The sequence below is a fragment of the Aplidium turbinatum genome, chromosome 5 (assembly GCF_918807975.1).
Source record: "Aplidium turbinatum chromosome 5, kaAplTurb1.1, whole genome shotgun sequence".
NCBI classification, from domain to species: Eukaryota; Metazoa; Chordata; class Ascidiacea; order Aplousobranchia; family Polyclinidae; genus Aplidium; species Aplidium turbinatum.
The window spans coordinates 6,506,392-6,522,725 of NC_137476.1; the positions used below are offsets into that span (position 1 = coordinate 6,506,392).

At 35.6% G+C, this 16,334-nt stretch overlaps 1 protein-coding gene across 1 annotated transcript in view; it reads left to right on the forward strand.

Annotated features, from left to right (window-relative positions):
* The window catches only part of LOC145770885 (uncharacterized), a 45,536-nt gene that overhangs the window by 18,601 nt on the left and 10,601 nt on the right, over window positions 1-16,334 (forward strand). The window contains exons 14-19 of the mRNA XM_082582628.1: window positions 6,793-6,862; window positions 7,759-7,823; window positions 8,509-8,655; window positions 9,309-9,422; window positions 12,218-12,366; window positions 12,828-12,983. Coding sequence (XP_082438754.1) covers window positions 6,793-6,862; window positions 7,759-7,823; window positions 8,509-8,655; window positions 9,309-9,422; window positions 12,218-12,366; window positions 12,828-12,983 — 701 coding nt within the window. The remainder of the gene's footprint in view (window positions 1-6,792; window positions 6,863-7,758; window positions 7,824-8,508; window positions 8,656-9,308; window positions 9,423-12,217; window positions 12,367-12,827; window positions 12,984-16,334) is intronic.

The window sequence follows — 16,334 nt, forward strand, 5'->3', positions numbered from 1 at the left end:
GTCCTTGTTTGTATAAAAGTCATAAAATCAGTCGTTGTGTCCGTGCTAAAATTCAGCTATGTTCAAACCGCATTATATTGATATTTTCTAAATAGAAAATGGATTTATAAAATATGAATACAATACTGTGTCAGCATATAAAAATGCTGAATTTTACATCGAGTATTACGATTAGTTTTATGACCCACTTTTTATACAAAAAAGAATAGATGATTTTGATATGCAATCTAATTGCAAAACCGTGCATGTTTACAAGTATTCAACGTCTTGATATGTTGAATCAACGTAAAAATAGCTATCTGTCTAAAGAAAGGAAAAAAGGAAAATCTTTCATTGAGCCCCGCGTTTTATTTAGGCTGTGGTTGAAGCCAAAGTTTATAAAACCGCAATCATTCAAACAGTTTATTCTGCGCAAAAGCAAGCTTGACATACTCGTATGGAATGTGCAGGGCATAAAGGCTTTTCACAGCACTGACTTTGGCCACGGTTTTTTGGTAGTTTATTTTTTCTCTGGCTTTAGCACCTTCTCCCATAATAGCGTGTTTGCATACGTCGCATCTACGTCGTGTCAACGATAGTTGGGGCAGGGTGGCCCTTCTGCCGCTTGGAGTTGATACAGGGGTTGTTGAAGGTTGTTTCCCTATTACTGCTTCAATCTTATGTATGGTGTGATAGTTCAGGCCCTGGAGAGATCGTGACTTTATGAATGGCTTCACGAGTTCCATGGCCAGTTCCCAACTGAAGTCGAAAGATTTTCGCTTGCGTGGATCAGTCCCTTCATTTAGTGCTAAAACTGTAGATGCGTTGACGCGGCAAGTATCCAAAAAATAAGCAAACGCAGTAGTTGTCCACCGTGGGGACTTCGCTTTGCACGTGAATGAACCCATCCTTTGGTCGATGATATCAGTGCCACCCTTTGTGAAGTCGTAAAGCTCATAGAAGCCTGGTTTCTTTTTGCAGTCATCCTTGGTTATCCCCAATAGAGGTTGCATGGTCGTCAACATCAACACATTCCGCATGCCAGAACTCTTCGTTTTTACTACATAAGAATGTAGGCTGAGATCAGCCTCACTCGTCTGCTAATAAATTTCGTACGAAAATGAAGTACGAAAATTCCTCCCTACCACTCACTTGCTTCACTTTCAGGGGTATTTCTCTACTTATAGCGTTGAGGCTTCCCATTGACGTTATACCCCTGTCAAGCAACCACTGCGCGAGTGGTATAGAGTTGTACAAGCGGTCATACGAAATATTCCGACCTAGAAGGTCACCGTGTTGTTCCAGGCTCATCACCATTCCTTTTACCACTTCTTCTGTTTCACGAACGTAAAAATGAAATGGCTCTTCCTTCGGTTAACCTGAAGAATAAACCAATAAACCAAAACTTTGCAATATAATAAATTGTCAGACTGTTGTCAAAAATTGTGAAGTTTTGCAATCAGAGGGCACTTTACATATTTACTGATGATGAAACTATATGAATATTATGGTTATCTATGGTGATTCGGATTAGCTTTTTGAGCAATGTTTTCGCGTTTGTGATAAGTTACACGTAGAAGGGAAATCCAACAGGCGTTTGCACAATTTCGTCGTTTAGCGATGTAGATTCGACGAAAGCGGCATAATAATTAGTAGGCCTATCTGGTATCAATATTGGCTGTTTCTGCAATGTTGCGTTATGACCATGAACGCCATGTGGCTTGAAAAACAACATTATAACGCTGCATGAAACCATGTACATGAAACTGATAATCTATCTAATAAAATTATCTCTGATGTAAATTCAACGATTGGGCAATAGTATGTCTCAACAAAATTACCAAATATTCCATCGTTTTGACGGCTGGAATGCATTGTAGAACCTAAACCGAAAAATATAGATTCGCTGTTCATCCATAATTTTTGATATTGTTTATATGTTTAGTGAAAATAAGCTGTCATTCTTGTTATTATATTAAAATGATAAGAGCAGTTTGCGAAACGTCTATATTACCATGAATGCGGTTTCATCTATTTTGATTGTCTCTTGCTGTACTCAGGCAAGTTGTAGTTATCACAATCTAACTTTTCCCAACTATCAGCACTATATCTCGATGCGCATTTGTGTATTGTGTGAAAATTTCGATGGTGTGCAAAAATCAAATATTGTTTACAAAATAACTCCGTCTCTTAGAATATCCCCATATGTCACATGAACAAATACTTTCCTGACTTACAAATAGGCCTAACTAAGGCAACAAAGAAACATTCTACTAACGGACAGTTCAGTGATAAAAAAATCCAAAAGTTTGATATTTCTTGCAAATGCAAACAATATAAGTTTTTCATAATAAGATGAAGTTCAATAGCATTACAAGAATTCCATCACCATTACTCAAAAAGAACCTTTCCATTACTTGGGTTGACCCTTGCAATTACTCCGCATATGGGTTATGTTATGTACTACTATAGTTCACCGTACTGCCTATTGCCTAAAGCATGAAAAAAGTTGCATCTGTTATATTTTTTTCTAAATTCAACTAAAACAGCTATTCGCATGATGAAACAGTTGGATAAGTGCCATAAATCATACTATGAAATAAGTTTGTTTCCTTATAAAAACGCCTGCCTGCAAAATGATACCATGTTCATAAAAATTACTAGATGTACATAACGCAATATACTTTATGATATTATATTTTCTGATTATACATTTCCAGTTTTTGTCACAGACTACATAATGGAATGCTTACTCATTCACTTTCAATGTAACTGAAAGTAGTTGTTAGATAAAACCTATATATCACACACGCTATCAAGTAAAAGCGTTTTATTTTACATTGATTCGATTGGCTCAATATGAGATGGCTACTTCTAAACGACACTTATGAGGGCAGAGTCTGTAATTAATTTTTGCAGGTGTTACCTACTATAAATAATGCGATTAATTGAATACAATTCTCACACAACTCGGCCAAATCGTAAATATGTCTACATTGTCTAGACAATCAGCGCTGACATAATGCTGGATGATGCATTATTGTTTATTGAATAATTTAGTAAATATGCGTAACTTCATCTGTTTGTTTTTGTGAGACGAAACTGGGAAGAATGGAAATAGAAATAGATAAAATAAAGGTAATTTTATTCAATGTAAACGCGTTGCCGCGTGTCATTATCTAACTAAAATATCTCTCGTTGCTGCGTCGATTCACCGTGCTCTGAAGTCACGTCCATTCGACAATAAACGATTTCTTTCATGCATTCTCAGTTCAGGTTGGCAGTTACCCGCCTTTCCGTCGATTCAACGTTGCAAGACGTCGCATAAGTTCATATCTTCAGTTTGGTAAACGGAGATAAGATTTCATTGTGACATTGCTATGTAAACTTATATTTCACATGAGACAACTTGACAAGTATATACACAAGTTTTCACAATTTATGACGAGTTATTGCACATGGAAATGTTACGCTACAATTGCTTTGCGAGGTACTGCATTGCGGTTTAGTTTATCAGTGACAGTGAACCTGGTACAAGAAGCCTCGAATATATTGATTCAACTAAGCCGCATCACGTATAAACGTGGTGGAACGATCGTCCTTTTTACAAAAGCGTGATGTTCTGGTTTATCCTACACAATTGAGAAGCACATTGCATTTGAAATCTTTACATGTCGACTTGGAAATAAATGTTTACAAGTATATGTGAGAAGCTTTGGGAACATCGACGCCTTTTCTGCTTTTGATAGTGTGTCGGACAAAAGGAAAGATTTGAAACCAAAATCATAATATGTTACAGCGCAGCTTCTACAGTAGCTAAATTTCAAATTATTCATAAAAGCGTTGTGGCCCAAACAGAGCAATCTAAAAACAGTCCACAACGTTGAATATGTCACGAGAAATGAAAGTGAAAGAAACAATTCGATCACTTTCAATACTTATCTCACATTTTACATCAAATCTACTTCAAATGACGCTGAGTCATTGCAATAACGTTGTAGCCTATGCTTTGTTTGATTAAAAGGACATCATTGTCTGCGAAAAACAATTGTCGCTCTAGATGCATTGGCACCAAGTCTAATGTTTAATTTTACGCAATTTCAACCACAAGCGACGGTAACTCATCGTATCAAAGTTGAAGCTTTTCCTGTATCGAAGTCGCTTATAAGCCATTGTGAGAACAAAAGGTCCACGCATACAGCCAATTCCCTTCACGCTGTGAAACAGTTCGGATTAACGAAACATAGGCCAAATTAATTACTTTCGTCCAGCTGGTGGGAAAATTTTGAACAATAGAATATGAAACATTTCAGAGGATGTGTTGAGAAATGCCTCGTATCTCTCAATTTATAACATTTATTCTCTCAAAATTTCAGCTTAATAGAGGTGAATAAAAGTTAGGAAAAGTCAAGAAATCTCGTAGTCGCAGCCTCAGTAGTTTTATAGATACAACTGTTGATGCAAAAAAGTTGAATTGACAGCCCCCCCCCCCCCAACCTTCAAAGAGTTAATTGATAAATTAATCTAAAATGACTTTTATAAATCTTGTATAAACGTTTGTAATTTAGTAGTTTCAATTTCAAAAAACTTGAAATTTAACATCAAAATTTTCACAGCATTTTTAATTTTTTTATTTTAAAGCATCTTAGAACTTGGAACTGTGAAACCAGTCCGCAGAACCCAACTTTTGTTTTACATAAATTCAGTTTGAGAAAGAGTAAATAGAAAGACGGTAGCAAATTCAAAAAGTGTCTTTTTGGTCAAAATTTGTCAAATCACGTTGTTGTAAACTTTTGAAAATACAAGAATCTTCGGACGTATTCTTCGGAAAATCTGATCTAGAAAAATTGCGCATGAGCTTTTTTGCAGTATTTTAAAAAGCGTTTGTTTGTTGCATTTCCAATCGTTATGTGTATACAACATATACAAGGTGTTGTCTTTATTTTTTAACACTGGTTCATTTCTTTGTTTCCATTGTTTCACTTAATCAATTGGTGTTAACTCTAAAACGGCCGAGGTGTCGAAATCGACACTTTTAGAAATTTTAGAAACACTTTCAAATTTTCAGTAGCTTCCAAATTATGCTTACACTTTATAGTTCAGTATTATTTTTCTAAAAAATCTTTTTATGTTATCTACAATGTGCGGATATACCTCCAACGACCAAAGTGTCGAAATCGACACCTTATAAAAATTGAATTGTATAGAAAGATTTGTAAAGTATAAAAGATTTCCTGTGTGAAAAAAAACTAATTCAATAGTTTTCACACTTACTTATAGCGTTTCTCATGGTAATTGTCCAACGCCCGGCTTGATGTGTGTCATTGCTCGGCTTGATTTTAGGTCATCGTACTGAGTTTACAGATACCTTCCACAAATCGATCAGCGATTTGCAACAGATAAGTTTATTCATATTCGAGAGCCACTGGAAGGACTTGTTGCTAATTGCATCAGCCATTACACTCCGGATTAGAGCCTGCCAATCGATGAACAGCTATTTCTAATGAAAACAGATGTCCTTTTATTGTGTTCATGCCAAACAAACCAGACAAGTTTGGCATGAAATTCTTGGTGTTAACCGAGGTTCATTCCAAGTACGTGTGCAATACCGTACCGTACTTATCGTACCTCGGAGCTATTGCAGGAGAGCGACGAAATGGAAGGTTTCTCACCGAGTATGTAGTGATGAGGATCACCACCAGTTTACACAGAAAAGCGCGGGTACAACGTCACAACAGTTAACTTCTTTACTAGAGTGAATCTTGCTGGTTTGCTACAGGAAAGAAATACAACCATTGTTGGAACTGTTCGAGCTAACAGTAAAGGACTGACAAAGGAAATGACCAAGGGTGGAGGAGAAAGATTTTCCAGTAAATTCTTCTACAATTCAACGAACAGCTGCATGCTTGTAAACTATCAGTGCAAACAAAATAAAAATGCAAATGTCTTTTCCACTATGCATGACAGCCCCAATATCGATGCAACAGAGAAAAAGAAACCCTCTGTGATCCATTTTTATAGCGAGAACAAAGTAGCAGTTGATGTGTTGACCAAATGGTAAGAAAATACACCACACAAGCAGCAAGCAAAAGATGGCCTCTTGCAGTTTGGGCAAATATGTTAGATATTGCAGCTTTGAACTCTTGGATTATTTTTAGAAAAAGTTCCGGCAGCAACATCAGCCGACGTGATTTTATCCTCCAGCTCATTGAGAGCTTGAGAATTGCTCATGTGCTGAAACGAAAGCCGACACTGCAGAGAGAAGAAGAGCAGGGGCGACCATCTAGAAAACGCATAAAATGTGCTAGACATTATTGCAAAAACAATACAGTTACCATTTGCAGCCACTGTCGAAAACCAACTTGTTGGAGGTGTGATAATGGTGACTGGAAAGCCACAGAATGCAAAGGCTGCACTGCGTAAAGTGTTTGTTGGTTTGTTTGATTTTTTTCTCCTGAGTAAGAAAACTTTGTGCTATTTTTATGATAATTATGTCTTCGCTCTGTTGAATTTTTAGATCATCGAACAGAGTCAAGATACAAATACAGTCAAACTTCGAACTGATCAAACCCTGGTAGCCTACGTCATAATTTTCGTCTAAAACCAGAAAATGAACAGCGCAAATAGGTGACAAAAGTAATAGGCTAAGACAATTTTATCACTGTAAAATAAGACGAACTCTCACTGTTAATATTGCGAAAAATAAAGCTTTTGTGAAAAGTGTCGATTTCAACACCAGCGGCCGTTGGAGGTATATTTTTTTTTCTGCCTTTCCAATAAATCTATTTTTTTAACTACGGAAACCTCTTGCAGTTTGGGTAGCAGCTCCCGCTATTCTGTTATTGCTGGTCGTCATAATACTTGCATTGGTGTTTCATCGTCGGTGAGTAGATTATGAGCATTCTGTGAGAATTATCAAGTTGTTTAGGTGTAGTCTATTTAGAGTTTAGTCTATTCAAGATGTTTGTTGAAAAACACCGTTCACCTCTACCCAGGGTGTAATAAATTGTGTGGGTGTAGTTGCTGAAGTAAAGGCGGCCGAGAGAAAGAAACTGGCCACCCTATTCTCGTTATAGTGCCGAAGGCTTAGTCTAATGAGAACCTTATCTTCTCATACCCGACACTTGAATCAAGTATGGGACTCACCTTTACCTTTACCTATTCAAGATGTAGTTAATTTATGTCTTTATAATAATATTTTTCTTGTAATAAACCATCAAAACCTCATTAAATAAACTTGTCTCAGCAACAAGGATAATATTTTCAACCGCTCTACTAGCAATTCTTTGTAGGCAGTAAAGGCTAAGCCAAAACAAAGACGCTTGTTCATTTGATCTGAATTTTTAGTTATGCATCGTCTTACCGCATCAAATGTTTGCCTCCTTTAGAGTTTAGACTTTAGACCATCGCGACTAGCTTGGCAGAAGATCAAAAAAGTTAAAAATTTGTATCTGCAGAAATTTTACTGCCTGCGCTGTGTTTCCACGGAGAAGCCTATTCCATCGCACATACCTATTTACCACCCACCGTAATTTGACTTTATTGTTGTATGTATTTTAAAAAGTTTTGTGTATTGATATACAAACGGAAGTAGGGAGTAGGAGATAGACAAACGGAAGTAGGGAGTAAACTTTTGGAAAGGTTAAGGTGTTGTTGCTAGAAAGTGATAGAAATAGATTTAGAGATTGTTTCATCAAGCTATGATGCGTACACAGTCACATCAAAAATCACGTAAACAAAAATAAGATTTGGCATAATTTATATTTTCTTATGTTTTAGAAGAAAAGTTTCATTAAAGCCATCCGCGGAGTTGCGTTATCATGTTTGTGATGATCAAACAGGAGGTTAGTAAGTTCCCCCCTTGTTGCAGAAGGAAAAAAAAAAGATGCTGAAGTTTTTATATAAAGAAATAAGAAAAGTAACTTCAGCTGGTTTAACATGATGTATTACATACACAAATATAACATAATTAAAAATAAACTCTAGCGTTTTCGACACGTATGTGTGTCCTCATCAGGAATTACATATCTGCAATATACATAAAATGAAATTTTACCCAAACTGAACGAGTGACACAGGAATAATTGTTTGTCAAATGCCTGTAGTTTACACCTCATGTGATCTGTTTCCACCGTATAATTTACTTGTAATCATTCCTGTGTCACTCGTGGAGTTTGTGCTTTTCAGTCTGGAGTGTCGTTAGTAGGCTATACAGTTACAGTTATAGTGCAAAGTCAAATTTACCTTACAATTTCATTTTATGCATATTGCAGATATGTAATTCCTGATGAGGACACACGTGACGTGTGGAAAACGTTAGAGTTTATTTTTAATTATGTTATATTTGTGTATGTAATACATCATGCTAAACCCGCTGAAGTTACATTGTTTTATTTCTCTATGATTCAACAAAGCAAACTCTCTACCAAAGCTTTTTATATAAAATAATCAAATCTTGATTCTATGTAGCCTATAGGCCTGTGTACGAACAAACTTTGCAGTGCATTATTAAAGCCACAACTTTTTCAGACAAACCACAAAAACCTTTGGAAATTCCCATTGAAAATATTACAATGTTGAACAAGCTAGGAGAGGGGCATTTTAGTGAAGTTTGGAGAGCAAGAATTTCATACAAAAATTTCAATTTTGTAGAAGCTGCTGCAAAAATAATAAAAGGTAAGTCTGTATGCTAGGATGTGCTTTTCTATGAAAAAAAGTTTACAGAAATTATCCATTCATACCCATTGTTCTGTTTATGCAATTATGATAACAATCAATACAATATGTGAAATGTTGCATTTCGTAGTCAAGCAGGAAGTTGCATCATGGACTCGCATATCTTTGTTTGTATTAATGTACATACAATCGTGAGGTGTGGAAGGGAAGACTTCGTTCTCGACAGACAGGCTATACACTCGACATGATGATTAATTCATGGCCTGTATCATCAAAATTGGTTGATGTGCTATTTTTAAACCTAATGCAAAACCAACAAAACATTATGAAGAACTAGACAAATTATTTTTCCACGTAGTGTGATATAAACATCTTGAACAATCAACAGTTTTCGTAAAGTAAAAAAACTATTACGACAGCACTGCATCGTTAAAGAAAATCCCTGAAATTTATTATTATGTTTACCATTTTTGACACAAAATAAATTTCAATACAGTTAAATTTAAACAATTAGTGAAAATAAATCTGTGTACAAAGTGTAATACAATGCGACTTAACAATTTCTTTATCTTTTCACGAATAACTTCTGATTTGGTTTGCAGACAAACACCTCAATTACACATTTTTGACAAAATGAGTGTAATTTATTTTAGGAGCTCAACTCACCGCTCATCAACATCAAGAATTCGAAATGGAATTGGAACTTATGCACCTGTTAGGACAAAATCCATTTGTCATTCAACTTTATGGGATCAGCCAAGATAAAGGTCAGTAAAGAAAACAAAATAACCTCATATATGTTTGCTCATATTTCTATAATGACTTACTCATCTGAATCGTTAAACATTTTAAAGTTTTGAAAGAGTTAAAATTTGTTGAAGCTTGACTTGCAACAAAAGTTGAACTTTAAGAAAAATGTGAACACTATAATATAAACGACGACCTTTTAGAGTACATGTTAATTGTATGAGTACAAACAAAGTCCAATTTGAAATTCTTCTTCTGTTGCATTTTTCCAATTTGAAATTCTTCTTCTGTTGCATTTTTCCAATTTGAAATTCTACTGTTGCATATCGCGATTTTGGGTATTGAACCCTCCTCAGTACAACTTTATCAACAGCATAGTACAGTAAAATTTACAGCAGTTCACTTTAAAAAAATCACTAAAAATGTTATGTGGTTGCCAAGAAACAAATTAGTCTACGAGCAGTAATAAAATTAATTTTATAATAATTTTATATATAATAATATAATTTGCATAAAAATTGTCATTATTACTGCTCGTAGACTAATTTGTTTCTTGGCAACCACATAACATCTTTAGTCATTTTTTTAAAGCGAACTGCTGTAAATTTTACTGTACTATGCTGTTGATAAAGTTGTTCTGAGGAGGGTTCAATACCCAAAATCGCGATATGCAACGGTAGAATTTCAAATTGGAAAAATGCAGCAGAAGAAGAATTTCAAATTGGACTTTGTCTCACTTTTATGCATGTACTCATACAATTAACATGTACTCTAAAAGATCGTGGTTTATATTATAATGTTCACATTTTTCTTAAATTTTTGATGCTTTTGTATCTGCTTTACGCGGATCCCCGATTGACTTTACGTTGATACGGGTTTAAAGTAATCGCCTCTTTTGTTTTAAAAAAAGATGAACTACTGGAATTGTTAACACAGCGTTTTTGAAGGATGGTTTTACTTTAACACAGTAGCCTACGAGCTGTTTTAGTAAAGAACGAGCTGTTTTTGGAAAGCACGTCACGGGCTATCTTAGCCCAGTGCTAATTAATCACTAATACTGGGAGCTATGAAAACCACAGAACCAAAATATTTTACAAGATAATAGCCATGTGTAGGCTATTGTGCGTATAGAAATTAAATTTTTACCCAACAAATTTATTGAAATAAAGTGTTTAAAATGAAAAGACGTTAGAAAGTCGGTTTTTATTCTAATTTCCCAAAAATAGCGTCAAAATTAAAATTTTTGAATTATAACTAAACTAAACAAAAAAATACTTCTGCTCATAAATATAAGGCATTTTTGAACGTTTCTACATTTCAAAGAATTGCACTAATATTTATATTGCACTAACATTAACATATATATAACTACCATTGCACGAAAATGTCTAGCCACCTGAGACGAAATGCTTATTGTGAAGGGTAGGAAAGTAGAAAAATGACCAGTGTAGGTTTAGAAAATTCGCAAAGAATAGAAACAAAAATTCAAGAAATTTTACATTTCTGGCATATTTCCTTCTATCAAATATTGCACTAATAAAATGGGGCGTCCTCATAAAACCCGTGTCGCTATAGATAGGGTTAAATATTTTTGCTAAAAAAACATCCTTGCTTTAAAATAATATGGTCAGCTATGAGAGATAGACATGGTCACTTTGAAAGCGATCAACAAAGATTGCCAAAATACTGTTTAAAGATAAACATGGAGAAAAGTTCATAAAATGTCAATTGTATGAACAAGATCAACAATCAATTTACGAAAGAAAAAACTAAGATCAAGGATTTCATGGAAATGTTATGAAATTGTTAATGGCATAAGCTTGCAATATGATAAACACTAAAATGAAATAAAATAAACATATTCACCGCCATCAGATCACGTTCAGTCGTTACCAACGCTTATAGAAAAGACTGCGTTGTGAACGGGCTGATAAAATTGACCCCAGGTACCCAACAAAATAACACTTGAATGAATAGATTCTAACAAACAGTGACTTCAAATAAAGGGCATTACTACTGCGCATGTCTAAAAAAAATAATTGAACAAGAAAAAAGTCACTGAAAAAAAAATCAAACAGGCTGAAACAATATTTCTATAAATAAGAAGAAAAGCGATGCCACTCCCAATCCTTTCCATCATATTAAAGCCAAATGTCAATTAACTATTCTGTATTGCCAAATGTTGTAATAAAAAAAGATACTTCTAGGGTTTTACGTCGCTGTTATTATGATTAAAAGTGGAATTATGATAATTTAGCAGTGATGGTAAAAAATTGCCAACACTCATAATGATGGAGAATAAAAATGCTACCAAGAGTATGCCATGCTTAGTGGGGGCTGGAAAGTTAGCACCACTTACTTATTTCTGCTACGTAATTCAAATATTCATCTACCAAGCATTAATTAAGCTATCCCAAAAAAATCACAACATTTTAGCATTATTTGATTAATAGGTTGACCAATTCCGTTCTTAATTATTTTATTGTTGGGGTAATGAATTTCGTTCTTAATTATTTTATTGTTAGGGTAATGAATTCCGTTCTTAATTATTTTATTTCTGTGTTGATACAGTATAAGTACTTGACGTATAATGCAAACTAAGGCACTGTTGTGTACAGTTCAATAAGTCTTGGGCGAATGAGTAAATGTTATCAAGCCTTATCAAACGTTACCACAACCAACAGCTTTAATATTTTAAAATGGTTGTATATTTGAAGTATTGTTTTTCTTTAATACTCGAAACACATTTTATTTTATTCCTACCATGTAGCTAAAATAGATTGTTTATTTACGTTTTCTGTGTTTTCAACTCCAGATAGAAAGATAGCTCTCACAGAGCTTGTCATGAACGGAGATTTACATCAGTTTTTAGTGAAAAATCGTCCAGTGCCTTCCAAAGATTATGAGCCAATGAACCCGCTTGGAACCAAAACAATGACAAAATTTTCACGAGACATTGCATCGGTTAGTGTTTTGTTGGATCCCATTTTATTCCAACTATTGTCTTATTAATGATTTTTTGAAATGTGAATAGAAAATTGGTGTTGCATCTCAACCATATAATTTTCTACTTTGTGAGCTCTTTTGACACTTCAATTAATATCCACTAAGTAGCCTACCAATTTGTTTATAAATTCTGAAATGACAAAGTAACATTTAACTTACATTGTAATTGTATGCAGTTGGACACTCCTCATCGAAGACATTTTTTAATCCACTGATAAAATGCGTTGAATAGTTGACATGCATTATGTCATAGCATGGGAATATTTGTCTGTTAACTTCAGTAACCAGGCCTCAAAATTCATCGGCCTAAGCACTCTACGAGTTTGGAAAAGTTGCAAAATAATTCTTGTTGTTAGTAAGCAGATTTTTTTCCCAAAAACAAATTTAGGCCTACTGTTCTATGCTGCAATACTTTTCAGGGAATGGACTTCATATCCAGCATGAATCTGGTCCATCGTGATCTTGCATGTAGGAACGTATTGCTGACTGAGGAACTTCGCTGCAAAATATCTGACTTTGGACTTTCCCGTCAAGTCACTGAGACCGAAGGAGTTTACGTCAAACTTAACCTAAAAGTAACTAATTATGGAATTTCAACCATTGTTTAGGACAGGCATGCACAACTCAAAACAGTACACGGGCCGTTTTAGGAAAAAAATGTTTTTCGCGGGCCGCGTGCTAACGTTGTTGTAACTAGCGTGTAGCCTATTTTATATAATGTGACCAATTAACTGTCGAATAAGAGATATAGTTGAGAAGATGGTTAGTGTCAAGAGACGGTTGCCTCTTGCACTACAGTATCTAGTTGTTTTTAACGCTTATCGGCGGTAAAGCATCGGATTCGTTGATTATGTAACTGTAACCGTGGAGAAAAGTTTATTACTGTTTTGTTCTATTTATCTCTCATAAAAGCTTGTAACTATGTTTCGACGGTTTTACAACAAAAGTAACCCCTCGACGGTGATAAACAATAACAAATCCAACGAAGTATAAATTCCTAACACTAGTGGCCGAGTGGTTAGCGCGTTGGGCTCACAGTGGAGAGCCTGCGTGTTCGACTCCAGCCACCCGCACCTGCTGTTGTTTCTCTGGGCAAGAAACTTTACGATAATTGCCTCTACCCAGTGATCGATTTCGAGTAATGGGTGGTTCCAAATTTAAATCATAAGCAGAGTAGACAACCGGAAACAGACATTGTCGTCGGCTGCAGCGTGGGTCAGGTGTACGTCGGAAGGCGTACACCGATGCATAGCGCTCAAGTCCGCTTTCCCGCAATGCAGGATAAAGATAAACAAACAAACAAACAAACATACAAGAATAATATCAAAAAATGAAATTTAATGAGAAACGTTGCATCTTTTGTCATAACGCAATTACGGGGTAATGTATATTTCACAAAATGCTGACAACTCAACTAACAGTAAAATTCTGATGTACACTGACACCTACCGTACCAGACACTACGTTTTGAAAATATTCATCCGCTCACTTTGTGCAGAAACAAGCAACAAAGGTTGGATTGTTGTTGTAAAATTTTTCAGCAAAAATGAGCGAAATCACGGAATATCTCGTGGGCCGCATGAAAAGATTTCGCGGGCCGCATGCGGCCCGCGGGCCGTATGTTGTGCATGCCTAGTTTAGGATGAGTGTATTTTTTCAAAATAAATTTGAATTAAAAGCGGCGACTACTGCACGGTAGTTGTAAATGAAAAAACAAACAAAAAACAAACACCATAATCTATAGATCCAATAAATTTCCAGTATGTTTATCAATACACTTGGCAAATGGTTTGAAATAACGTATCTTTCAAAGTTTCGAATTTTTGATGCATCATTTAAACCAGGGGTGACAAACCTTTTTGCAGTCGCGGGCCACTTTGTCAATTACACATGAGTTATCGGGCCACGCAACTTTTTAATCTTAACTTACTATGAAATCTTTTAGAAGCGACTCAAGATATTATTCATGAAAAGTAACAAACGGCAGATGAAAGTAATAAATCTCACACAGTTGCAATTATCTTACGCAGAATCGAAACATACAACAGTAAAAAATAAAAACAAATCAACTTGAGCAAAAAGGATAGAGCAACAGTACTTGCATTGATAATGAAGACAGTTTAATTTTCGAAGCGTTTACTTTCATATGAGTATGATTTCTTCTCTTTTTGGCTCTATCCTTTTTGCTCAAGTTGACTAAATGTTTCGACCATTATGCTCCGAAACAACAAATCAGTTAATGAAATTTCTTTTTCAAACAACAAACAAAAGCCCATGCGCATCATACAGCTGAAGCTATCTAATGCAGCATGGAAGCATACTGTAAAATGTTAAAAAATAACATTGAAGCATCGAATTTTTTTGCTTAGTGGGATGTTTGGAAATTTTTTTGCTTGACTAAGCGTTCAATATTAGGTCGAACAGACGGTGTGGCAACTCTCAACTGCATAGGCTACTAAGATTTTCATCTGTCAGCCTCGATCATTTCACAACTTTAGGCTACCTTATAGCTTTCCTATTTTCTAACTTTAAACCCTGAAAGTTAGTGTTTAGTGCAAGAAAATAGCAAAGGAAAAGTGTACCAGTGAAGGCATAAAACAGCTTTGAGATGTCTTTTGTCTTTAATGCATGAGCGATTGTCAAATTGTTTTGCGGGCATCACAAAATTCTTTGACGGGCCGCAGGTTCGTCACCTCTGAATGACCATATACAAACACACTTTATAGCTTATGATACAGTTAGTAACGTTTATTTTGCGTTATGGTCATTGCCTAGTGCATTGCACCGGGTCACGTGCACATGATTACGTCGTGCCGCCCTGTGGCTGTGAGTAGTTGGTAATTACGGCAGCAGGACTTCTTGGTAGCCACACAATGATTTGGCCTTAGTTCATTTTAGCTAGACCAGCTCAGTGGCCGAGTGGTTTCGCCTTCGGCTCTGGTGCTGGTAGATCTGAGATCGATTCCAGGTCGGGTCAAACCGAAGACTTTAAAAACGGTACCGATTGTGTTCTATCCTGCATAGCGCAGTGAGAATGAGTCGGGTAATAATGTGATAACATCGTAAACCTGATATAAATTAAAAATGAGCCCTGTCGCTAAAAGACCTTAGCTGTTGTAGAGCGACAATAAATAAAACCATAACATTATTATTATTCATTTTAGCTCTACTCGTGTTGAGACCTCTTTTCAATTCCTTTACGTTTACCTACAAGCGTAACAGTGGTGTCAGAAGTAAAATAGAATCTACGTTGCAGTTTTCTGAAGTGAGAAGATCATTACATTGTCGCAGTGGTTTCTGCACAAATTAGTCATGGAGGAAACAGTCAAAGCAATGCTAGCCACAATGGAAAAACAGCAGGAACAGTTTTTATCAACGTTAAATGACATTAGTCGAATGCAAACCAACGAATCAGCGCCAAAGTTTGAAAGTTTCAACCAGGATAAGGAAAAATGGAAACAGTATATGCAAAGGTTCTTGCATCACATGGACATTTACAATGTTGCAACTGATGACAAGAAAAAGGCATGTTTGTTATCCTGGGTTGGACCCGAGACGTATAGCTTGATTGAGAATCTTTTCGGCGACAAAAACGTACGTGATAAATCGTTCAACCAAATTTCAGATAAGTTAGCATCGCATTTTAAAGAAACCATCCATGTTCAAGCAGCGCGCCATAGTTTTTACAACTGTAAGTTACAAGTGGGTCAGTCTTATAAAGATTGGACAGCAACTTTACGAGGGCTTGCTCAAAATTGTGAGTTTATATGCAAAAGTGAGCAGTGCAATCATCTCAGTTATGTCGACGAGCAGATTAGAGATGTTATTGTATTAAACACCCCACACCCTGAAGTCAGGCGTCAATGTTTAACGAATTTAAATTTTTCACTTGATGATGTTCTCAACAAAGCTGAAGTTTATATCAG